The sequence below is a fragment of the Leptonychotes weddellii genome, chromosome 7 (assembly GCF_054177405.1).
Source record: "Leptonychotes weddellii isolate Sample4059 chromosome 7, ASM5417740v2, whole genome shotgun sequence".
In the NCBI taxonomy this organism is placed as follows: domain Eukaryota; kingdom Metazoa; phylum Chordata; class Mammalia; order Carnivora; family Phocidae; genus Leptonychotes; species Leptonychotes weddellii.
In genome coordinates this window covers 47,930,868-47,943,065 of record NC_138375.1, presented here as the reverse complement: position 1 = coordinate 47,943,065, position 12,198 = coordinate 47,930,868, and the positions used below count along the sequence as shown (strand labels likewise).

General features: G+C 35.3%; 1 protein-coding gene and 1 non-coding gene across 3 annotated transcripts in view; both read right to left on the bottom strand.

The window, feature by feature from the left end:
• Window positions 1–2,610: 2,610 nt before the first annotated feature.
• LOC115940033 (U6 spliceosomal RNA) lies at window positions 2,611–2,717 on the bottom strand. The gene has a single exon (XR_004074817.1). It is a non-coding gene; the product is annotated as a U6 spliceosomal RNA (small nuclear RNA).
• A 6,704-nt stretch (window positions 2,718–9,421) lies between these two features.
• Window positions 9,422–12,198, bottom strand: part of GABRG2 (gamma-aminobutyric acid type A receptor subunit gamma2) — a 101,170-nt gene continuing 98,393 nt past the window's right edge. For both annotated transcript variants that reach the window (XM_006730680.3, XM_006730679.3), the window contains one exon: window positions 9,422–11,799. In XM_006730680.3, the coding sequence (XP_006730743.1) occupies window positions 11,524–11,799 (276 nt within the window). In that variant the 3' untranslated portion in view covers window positions 9,422–11,523. The remainder of the gene's footprint in view (window positions 11,800–12,198) is intronic.

Genomic DNA, 12,198 nt, shown 5'->3' with positions numbered 1-12,198 from the left:
TCATGAGTTTGAGCCCCACTTTGGGGGTAAAGATTACTTAAAATAATAAAGTAGTTAAAGCGGCAGAGGTTATGTGTACTTTACCCCAATTTAAAAAAAAATTTTTTTAGGGTGCCTGGGTGGCTCAGTTGGTTGAGTGACTGCCCTCGGTTCGGGTCATGATCCTGGAGTCCCTGGATCGAGTCCTGCATCGGGCTCCCTGCTCGGCAGGGAGTCTGCTTCTCCCTCTGGCCCTCCCCCCTCTCATGTGCTCTCTCTCATTCTCTCTCTCTCAAATAAATAAATAAAATCTTAAAAAATAAATAAATAAAATTTTTTTTAAAAATTGCATTTGGTGAGGGTTCATGATTCTCTCTCTCTCTTTTTTTTTTTAAGATTGAGAGAGTGCATGTGCACGCATGCACGTACACGTGAGTGGTGGGGAGGGACAGAGGGAGGAGAGAATGTTAAGCAGGCTCCATGCCCAGTGTGAGCCCATAGGAAACCCGAGGCAAGGCTCAATCTCAGGACCCTGAGATCATGACCCGAGCCAAAATCAAGAGTCAGGCACTTACCCAAGCCACACAGACACCCCCACTATTCTCTTAAATTAAGAAATGAAGGTTACTGTATGGGCACAGATATACGTATAGGTATATTTTCCACAACAATTGGATTATTCTGTTCACACATCTTACAGAATATTTTCCAACTATTAACATATTATTTTTCTACTTGCAATTACATAGTTAAAACTTCTCATGCACTTACAAAATGCATTTTGTAAACTAGTATAAACCTAAATAAACATAACAATGGGTCTATTGATATTCCAGAAACTATATCCATTCCCTTCATTTTTTTTTTTTTTAAGGCAGTGTTTGTACTTGGGATGTTTATGTGAAATTCTACTCATATCTTACATAAGTTATAAAAAGTAAACCTGGAATTAATGTGGTCCAAATTTCTCATGAGACTATTCTGAACCTGCTCTCTTTTCCTCAAGGTCACAATGCTGGTTAGTTGCAAAAACAGAGTTAGAATAAAATTGATTTAATTTTCTTTCAAGATTCTTTATATTGTGCCCCTGGCTTAAAAGCCAACAGTTATATTTTATTTTTATGGTAGATTAATATTGTTTATAGATAGATATAAATGAATATAGAAAATGTACATATGTAATTATATCCCTTTAAGTATTTTTGTCTTTTTTTAAATAAATATATATACTGAAAAAGACACTGATCAAGTAATTTTCACAAAATGCCCTACCCATGTACCCGAAATACAGATCAGGAAACGGTATTATCAGTTCCCAGAAGCCTCTCTTGTGCTCAGGAATCCTCTCCTTTCCCATTCCCATAAGAATTCCCCTTCACCACCATAGATTAGTTTTGATTCTTTTTGAATTTTATATACATAGAACTTAAAATATTCTCTTTTGAGTTTGGCGTTTTGCTCTACATTATACATGTGGATTCATTCATGTTATTTGTAGTTTATCTGATTGTTGTAAATTATGTAGTGTAGAATATGCTGTTGTGTGAATATTCTACAGCTCTTTTTATTCATTCTGTAGTTGATAGGCATTTGAGTGGTTTCAAGACATAAGCTATTAAAAAACAGTGCCCTGAGTGGGTGCTTGGGTGGCTCAGTTGGTTAAGCATCTGCCTTTGGCTGGGGTCATGATCTCAGGGTCCTGGGATCGAGCCCCGTGTAGGGCTCCCTGCTCATGGGGGAGTCTGCTTCTCCCTCTCCCACTCACCCTGCTTGTGGGTGCTCTCTCTCTCTAATAAATAAATAAATCTTTTAAAAAATATTGCTCTAATCTTTCAAAAATAAAAATAAAAAAATTTTATGGGTATTTTAAATGAAAATTTCACAAATCATAGTGGGTTGCATTCATTTTACAGATTTTATTTTGAAAATTCTCCTTTATCTCTCAACTGCCTATTACAGGTGAGGACTTTTCTATGTTTTAATAAAAATTCGGAGGTAAAAACTATAGCCCCCACTTTTAAGATGTTTTTAGCTTTACAAGGAAGGCTATATCATATATACATTTTGCAAATTTGGGGAAGGGTAAGGATTTTGTGGCCAGATCTTTACTTGTGAATTAATGGTTTTTACTTACCTGGTAAATTTCCAATTTAATGCTTTTTTGCCATTATTTTATCGTGGCTCATGTGCATTAGTTTGTAATGTAAAATAATTTTCTACCATAGCTCAACATAAGTCTGAAAGCCATAGCTTTCATGGCAGTAGCAGGAATTTTTTTACTTTAATAAGTATTATCAATTCTCTACTGCCAAACTAGGGAGGTGAACAATTTATTTTTGTGTTTATTCATTATTTTTTTAGTTTTTATTTAAATTATAGTTAGTTCACATACAGTGTAATATTAGTTTTGGTGTACAATTTAGTGAGTCAACACTTACATACAATGCCTGGTGCTCATCCCAAGTGCACTCCTTAATACCCGTCACCCATTTAACACATGCCCTGCTCACTTCCCCTTCAGTAACCATCAATTTGTTCTCTGTAGTTAACATTCTGTTTCTTGGCTGGCTTCTCTCTTTCTTCCACCTATGACTCTTTGGTTTCTTAAATTCCACATATGAGTGAAATCCTAAAAATATGGAACGTTTCACAAATGTGTGTGTCATCCTTGCATAGGGGCCATGCTAATCTTCTCTGTATCATTTCAATTTTAGTATATGTGCTGCCAAAGTGAGTACAAGAGGTCAACAATTTAATATAAAACATCTTTCAGAGTACTTTTAGATTCTCTACTTTTAGTTCCTAGGTAATGTTACTGTGCCTAAAAACAAATACATGTTCAAAAGAAATGCATGTTGGCTACATAACTTCATATAAATGACAAAAATGACAATTTTGAAAGAAAAACTGATTCACTAATCTATTAGGTACTAATAAAGTTTCTCTCCTTGACCAAACTTTAGTACAACTTCTCTGAGTCCTTTATCTCAAATAGGCTCAACTTTTGGACTTGTGTATTCACCTTTGCATTGCCCAGTTTCAGCAAGAATCCTGTTGAGTCAATCTAGCAAAAATCCCTTGATGTGTCCTTTTTATAATTTTCTATCCACTGAGTCCTACTGTACTCTGTGGCCATAAATTCCCACTTGTCCTTATATTTGTGGTTTTCCCTCACTGCAAAACCCCCATTGCTGTAGCCTCTCTTAAACAGTCTTTCATAATGTTGTTAACAAGTGTCCTGAATAATTATATTCTAGTGGGGGCTTTTTAATGAAAAATGTATTATCCTGAGGAAACCCAATGATCCACCACCTTCTAGTCTTGTTTTCTATCTGTATCTTATAAATATAAATATAGACAGAAAAGATATAAATACAGTTGAAATTTGAATAATACAAGTTTGTACTGTTTGCATCCACTTATACACAGATTTTTTGATACAGTTCTGTAAATGTTCTCTTATGATTTTTAACATAACATTTTTCTAGCTTAATTTACAGTAAGAATATAATATATAATACATATAACATGCAAAATATGTTAATCAGCTATTTATATCATCAGTAAGGCTTTAGTCAACATTAGCAGGCTGTTAGTAGTTAAGTTTTGAGGGAATCCAAAGTTATATGCTTATTTTCTCTGCACAGAGAGTCAGTACCTAAACCCCTGAATTTTTAAGGATCAATTGTATATTAAAATTAATGAAAGAAACCATATACATATATATATATATAAAATTATATAGGATCTGGGGAGAGGTAAGGATTTTGTGATTAGAGCTTTCCTTTTACATTAATAATTCTCACCACCTATTGAATTTCAAGTACAATACTTTTTTTTTTTTTTTGGCAATACAGTATAAACTCTGTAAGGACAAAGCCTATGCCAACAATTTCTATCATATCTCCAAAGCACAGTGCAGTGCTTGGCAGATGGCAAGTACTCAACATACTTATTGAATTGAATCATATCTTCATTACTTTACAAAGGCATCAAGTATTTTGGGGGTAAAAAACTAAAAGATTAAAAAGGGAGAGACAGAGTCAGTAGAGGCTTAAAAGAGAAAAGGAACTAAATTTAAGTACCAAGTATAATTGCACTACTATTCAGCAGGGTTCAGATCTGGTCTTCATGAGCACTCAGTTCCTTCTCACTTTCAAGGGAGTCAGAACACTGTTCACTAAGGAAGTTGTAGTCTTGTACCTTGTTGAGTGCTGGGTTCAGAGGGTCTATAAATTGATCCATTTTCCGTCTGGTTTTATTTGTAGTCACTTTAGGTTAAATTGTATCCAATAAAGTCTCAATTGTCCCTATAGTCATTTTATTTACAGAAAGAGGACTCTGGCTTTGCTAATTTTAGCATCAGCCCAGTATAGAATTGTACAGTTGGGGTACTCCTAACTCAGAAACCATGTCTCTTTTTTAAACTGAGCAATAGCGGATGAGAAATATTGGCTCAGAAGGTCCACATTTTGTTAAGATAGCTCCAGGCCGCTTTACCCTATAAACCACTTACTGACTTGGACATTTGCCATGGGGCTCACAAGAGGGCCATAGCTATTAGCCCACATTAACTCCCCAAAAACAGTTTCCTGAAGGCATTTCCTTGACTATTATAAAGCCAATTGGAAAGTTGTTCATGTTGAACAGAATACAGAGTGTAAAATATATCAGTTTTTAGTACTCCAATGTGATTCCCTTCAAAGACTACTTTTTCTTCATGGATTAGGCATCAACTGAAAAGACCTAAATTTAACCTTTATAATCAGAGTTTTGATGACTATGATGCAAATGAAGAGGCTTTGCGATGCACTACATGTACTAATTTTTGGAGATTTGCTGGATAGTTTCTTTTTCTCTAGACCCATTCTCCAGCCTTCCTCACCATGAGGTATACCCCATGAGGCTAATCTCTGTAGCCCACACTATCTGGGTTTCCTTGCCTTCTAGTCTCCATTTGGTTTGACCACTGGGATGCTTTAGGTAGCAGAGGAGAGAGTTCTGGGTGTTTGTTCCCACCCTCCCTCCCTGCCTGGCCACTGTTTGGCAGTGGCTATGTCATCTATCTAAAATCACAGCTCCTGTTATGTGGCTTCTATTCTATGGCATTTTCTATGTTCCAATACTCCTTCCTCTTGCACTTTCAGGACTAGAGTGGTGTCGTAGACAGAATAACACCCCAAAGATGTTTATGTCCTAATTCCCAGAACTTGTGAATATGCCTTACTTATTAAAAAGGACTTTGCCGATGTGATGAAGTTTGGAGTCTGGAGATGAGTGCATTATCCTGGATCATGGAGGTGGGCCCAGTGTAGTTACAATGGTCGTTATAAGTGGGAGGGCAGGAGGTCAGAACTAGAGGTATGGTGGAGGGAGCAGAGTTTGGAGTGGTGTAATTGCTGGCTTTGAAGGTGGAAAAGGGCCACTGGCCAAGAAATGAAGGAAGCCTCTAGAACCTGGAAAAAGCAAAGAACAGGTTCTCCCTTAAAGCCTCCAGAGGAAACTCAGCCCAGAGAACATCTTTAGTTTAGCCAGTGAGACTACCGACTTTGAGGTATGATCATGAATTTGTGCTGTTCTAAATAACAAAATTTGTGGTAATTTGATACAGTGGTAATAGGAAACTGAAGCAGATGATAATGGCTTTCTCATGGTACTACACCATCCTTTCATTGGTGAACCTTAACATTGCCTACATCTTTGTGAATAACCCCTTCATTAATTTTTCTTCATTTATCCCTAGTGTACCATTTGATTTCTTCAAGGACTCTGTTAAATGCATATACTTTATTTAGTAAACCACTTTTAGAGATTTATTCTATTTAAATAGTGGGAGATATACACAGTGACTGTGGGAGAGATACACAGATATTCATTGTATCATTATTTATAACAATAAAAATAAGTGATAATGTAAATTTTCAGAATAGGGACTGACTAAATTATGATACAGCTGAATGATATAACAATAGAATGCCAGAAAATGTCTGTTACATATGTACATACATACATGCAAGACTGTGTGAAAAAAAAATCAGGCTATAAAACAGATCTATATCTATACCTATATCCATATCATGTTTATACCTCTATTACCCATCCATCTCACTATATAAAGAAAAAAAATAAATGATGCTTTTAGTGGTTAACTCTTGCTAGTAGATAAAGGATATTTTTTTTCTTTGCAGCTTTTCATATTTTTCTAAAAAGTTTTCATTTGTGTTCAGAAAGTTTTAAAGCAGTAATGGGTTCTCCTCACATATGGTGGAATGCTTTGTATTACAGAGAAAATCTTTTCTAGTTTCACCAATTAGAATAATAATTTCTTCTATCTGCAACTATTTAGTGCAGTTCATTATAGTTACTTGTATTCTTATCTGACTCTTTTATCATGTTATGGGCATTTTGAAGCAGAGAATGCCTTAAAATTTATTTCTTCCTATACTCATAGTACCCTTTGCGAGGCTCCTGATAGGTGTTTACTGAAAGCTTTATATTAAATTGATTTTATAGATGCTTAATCAAAACTTCTTTGATGAGGGACCCATAAAAAATACAAATAACAGAAAAAAACTAAAAGGCAAATTTATATAGCAGGGAGATAGAAGATAACCTGATTTAAGATGCAAATGGTGTTGAATTATTTATATCAGATTCTTGTCACAGAATTGTTCATTTAAAATTTGCTTACTAAGAGGATTGAATAAATGTAAGTACTTAGCTGAGGTAAACATTAGGATTAGGCTACTCAACAATCCCAGTAAGTACTGGAAGAAATAAAATAGCCTATCATACTTTAGTCATATTGGAAAGGCTTCATGGACTAGGTAGAATTTTTAATTAGCAACTGTTCACTGTGTGAACAGAGAAAGGCATTCTAGTAATATGGCACTATTTTGGAAAAGACTCAAGGAGGAAATAGGACAAATGAGTCAAGACAACTGTGTGGAGATATGACACAGTTTAGGAGAGTCTGAATGTTAGATGGTATTAAGAACATTAGAGTGATAGAATTAAGATGGGTTAGAAGGGACCAAAATAGGAATAGTCAGAAAATCCCCAGATGTGACTTGAATTTTCTATCCCTGGTCCAGTGACACTTTTTTCTTTTTTATAGCAATAAAAGTCCTCATGTTCATTTCATTAAGGATCTTATAAATTTAGCTAAAAAATAAATTAGCTTAGTTATATTGGAAAAACATACTATATTAAAATGCAACTACACAGCTATTGATAATGTCACTTATGTTTATTTAGCAGTCCAATTAGGCATTTCCATATTTTTAAGGAAAATCATGTTTTACTTTTTAAAAGCTATCTACATGTATATTTATATTTATCATCTATGGCAATTTAAATGATACTGTTCCAGTTGGGAATAGTTACTCACCAATACTTGGCTCTGTAATTTTCTTCATGTACATGAATTTCCCAAGCATGTTATATCAGTAAAGATGTTTATTATTCCCACAAAGTGGGAATATATAGTAATTCACTTCATAAATTATAATCATTATTCTTAGGCAAGGTAAACTATGATCCTGTGCCCTTTCTTTTCTGACCTTTCATATATGTGCTGAGGAAAATTATTAATATCCAGTCCCTCTTTGGTATTAACTCAGTTACTCCTTATAATAAAACTATGAGTTATAAACCATTATTATTCCCATTTTCAGGTATAATAGGTCTTGAAAGGGCCTGGATTTGAACCTAGGTAAGCTGGAACAAGAATCTCTGCTTTGCCATTTTGTTATACAAATAATAAGGGAAACCTTTTATTTATATCCCAGATATGGCAGAAGAAAGTTATAACTGGATTTACAATTGGTCTATGATTTTTAACCTCAGAACAAGTAATAATAAAGTTCTACCACTTTCTTGATTTGGTAGAAATAATGAGCCTATAGAGACTAGTCATGGGAAACTCTTTGGTTGTCCATTGTCTCAAGCCCTGAGGGACAAAGGCCAACTCTGAGTCTGGAATTTTTCAGATAACTGGAGATCTCTTTTTTCAAACAGAATTCTGAAAGCAGTAGGTAACACTGACTATTGATTGATCATTACATTAGGTAGAGAATGAAAGAAATGCAAAATTTATCATCTTATCTTTTTTTCTGGGTATTCTAAAATTTCTGTCTCATTGCAATAAAATAAAGTGAGGTCGAGATCAAAGAAAGAATGCATCTTCAAGTTTGGCAGATCCTAAAATATTAACAGAAAGAAAGTATTCCAGAATACTCCTGAAACACTGTAAGGCCCAATAGAAAGAGCAATGGTCAGATGCCTCTCCCTCTTGCTGTGTGACCTTTGGGCAATTCAACCAGCAGTAAAAAATATAGCAGAGCTTTTGGTCTAGGTCATTCTCCCTACTCCTACACATTTGACAAAAATTCGTAGTGACAAAGCATAGAGATAGCAATTTTTGACATAATCCCCAAAGACCACATCATTTGGTTAATTTAATTTGACCTTCACCACAGACAAAAAAATGTTGCTACTAGTCAGAATAATATTGAGACTTAAAAGAGGGGATGAAGGCCATATAATGAATATGTACTCAGCTAAAGATAAGGGCATTCGGTTAGACAGAAGACACAATCTAAGTGAAAGCTATTTTTTTAACATGTCTGGAAGGTGAGAAAGAGATGTTTAAATTGGATGCAGGCAGCCATGAAGAGCCAAGAGAATGACAGGCAGCTGTGCTTGTAAAGGATTATGCTACTTTCTTTGGAGAATTTCAAAAGACTTCAGTGAAATATGACACTCTCTCTGGAGCATGTCTCCCTATGTTTTTAAGTTTTGGGGATACAGAGAAAGGTTCTTTGTCCTTAAAAGTAACTAATGTGTAAGATTTTCTCAAGAGAGTCTCAGATCTTCAACCTATAGTTTAAAGGAATGTTTGCAATACAAATACTCCTTAAAAATGAAACCTCATACTGTAGAATCACATTAAGACATACATGAGTATTGCTGGATTTTTTAAGGAAAGTTGATCTGATGGAGGTGAGAGGATCGTGGCAACAGAATACGATACTTTTGACCACCTGCTGAAGGCTGAGTGCCACTTCATGGGGTGGCATTATTATACCTTTTAGCTGGTAAAATGGAGGCTTATAAAGGAAGAATTGACAATTGTCAAACAACGGTAGTAGAGTTGGGATCACAATTATGTCTGAGACCAGTGTCCATGTTCTTAACCACACCACAAGTTTTGAGGTTTGAGCTTTACTTACTTGGTGACATTTCTTCCTTCTATTTCCATTCCATACCCCCAAATATATCTCTTAATTTCTTTGAAGTGAGGAGCATCACCATGCATAATAAGATCACACTGCTCACAAATAAAGCTCACATAAAGGGAAGGCAGCATTGGGGAATGCTACAGGAAAGATGGGTCACAATCTTTACAAGTCCAGCCAGACCACTGACATGCAACCATCAATTAGAATGCAGCATTTTTATTGTAAAAGTCCACATATTAGGCAATTCCCTTTGTGAAAAGGTTTTTTAAATACATAGATGGGGAGCAGCTAATAATTAAGAATTAGATTACATATAATATATATTCATATTGCCAGTACTATGCACACATTGGAAAGCTAGCTTTTTGAGTGTCCCCATTACAGAATACATTTCAAGTTGACAATAATGTGTTTCTTACCATTGAAAATTTGCCAACAACTCTCCCAAAGAGTCAACATTAAATATGTTAACAATTCAAAACATGAAAATAATTCTATTTACATGTGTTTGAGGTCATATACTAGAGCACTGATGTATTAAAGGTTTGTAAAAGTGGCAGCTGAATGTGTTTCAAGATTCATCCAGATAACTCAATGAGGACCTTACACAGTTTCATAACAAAGCCACTCTGAATTCTAACTTAGAAAAATGATTGCCATAAAGAAGAACTGACAACGGGTGCTATTTTAGAAAAATAAGGATTCAGGATGAGTACATGAAGGTGGAGCTCAACTCATCATGTTTGAAGTCTGGGACAACCACTACATGTGATTATCACATACTTGAATGAGGCCACAGTCATAGGTTCAACCTCCATGTAAGTCATTCATTTGTTCTTTCAATTTTTAAAAATTAATCTTCAGTACTTTCTTTTCTTTTTTTTTTTTTTAACAGAGCATAGAATACAACATTCTAAACACCAGTCAGGTATGAATCCTGCCCTTGCCTGTCATGTCTTCAAGTGGAATTGTGGATGGGGTCAAAGCTAACTCATCCCCAAACCTGGGAAAAAATATACAAACTCTAATTATGCCCTAGTAGGCCCATTTCTGTGCATAAACATAGGACTTAAGTATTGTTTTAAAAGAAGTATGGACTTTGGCTATTTTTGCTCATTATCAAAAATTTATTTTAGGCAAAGGTCTTTGGATCCTTCTGTTAATTTTCACAAGACCAAATAACATTTGACAATACCTGTGTGAAAAGATGAATCACTGGTTGCAGCTGGCTCAAAGAGATTCACAGAAGCATATGAAGCCAGTTCACTTCAAAACATACCTGTTGAGCACCAACTATGTGCCAGGCACTATATAAGGTGCTGAGGATCCAAAGAGGAAGTTACAAGGATTTTGCCCACAAGGCACTCACAATCACTAGAAGCAGATCTTGAGATGGAGAATAAATTCTGTTATAATCTATCATCCTAAAGGAAGATAAAGTAGCTGCAAGCACATACAATTACTTTATACTCTATGAAATTGGGCATATTTAGAGGTGGCAAATGTCAATTATTCAGTCTATATTTTACTTAAAGTGTTTTAATATGTCCTACATGGAAAAAAAAATAAGCTGTTTGAATCTTCATGCGTGAGGGAGATGGTAGAGAAAATTCCTCCCTCCAATTCCAAACCCAAACCCTTATAATTACATTCATGATTCTTTTATAGCCCAAAGACACAGAATAAAAGACAATGCTTTATGATGTTAACTTCATTCCATTTATTTTGGCTCTAAAGAGATGCATGCATTAAACTTGAAGCATTCTACGGTATTTAAATATTTACATCATTGTACATGTGATGTGGAGGAAATTTTCTTCCTATCTTGGGATAGAGGTGTAATAGATTTCTAGTCTAGACTCTTATATTTAAAGTGACTTGTGATTTTTCTCAAATGAGGGAGATATCCTACTGGGACCAAATTTATTACAACCTACCCCCAAATGAACATAGGGTACAGTTTTGGACCTTTTGCATCTAATTGTATTTTGAATTGATTAAGGACACCACCACGGTAAGTAGTCACGGCTTCCACTATTTCAATCATTGTAGCTGAAAAAGATCTAGTGTTCTTGCTCTAATTTCACTTTGCCTTGCAGGTTTGAAACACAGCAAACATTAAAGTTCAAATTACACTTACCACAGGAGAGTTGGGCAAACAATAGGACATTAATACAATTTAGCAGGTTAGAACATAGAAACAAATTCAAAATTACCATAAACCACACAGGGGATTATTTAAGTGGACTTAGAAAGGACATCTTCTCTCCATGAGATTTAGTGAATAAAACCCATACCTCTTTCACAGGTAAAGGTAGGAAACCCAATAAACCAGATTGAACAAGCAGAATGCAGTGGGGAAGAAGATCCGTGCATATGAGTCCATTTTGGCAATACGAATATGTATCCTCCCATGTCTCCAAGCTCCTGTTCGACAGTCTTCAAAACAGCAGAAGAAACTGGCACAGTCCTTGCCATCCAGACACTCATACCCATATTCTTCATCTCTCTCTTGAAGGTGAGTGGCATTGTTCATTTGAATGGTTGCTGATCTTGGGCGAATATCAATGGTAGGGGCCTGAGACAAGGGTAGGGAAGAAGAGTTAGTTATACTTCATAAATCCTAGACTAGGTCTCCACAATGTCACCAAGGTGAATGATGAATCTGAAAATGAGTACTCAGGAATTGCTATGAAATCGTGATCTACAATGGTAAAATTGAACTTAGAAGGAGAGCACATTTGCAGATTTCAAATTTTGAGCTTAAGCAGTGCAGCTGAAAATAATACTGTCAAGCTAATAGCTATAGCAAGAAGATTGAACACCAAAAGAACTCAAAGTTTAAAGATTTAAATCAAACAACTACATGGAATCTTATTCTAGTAAATATTAGATGTGAGGTTGGTTACATGAAGGCGTTTAATGGTGCTGCATGTGAGTAGAACAGAGAAATAAAATGCATCAATTTTGAACTCAA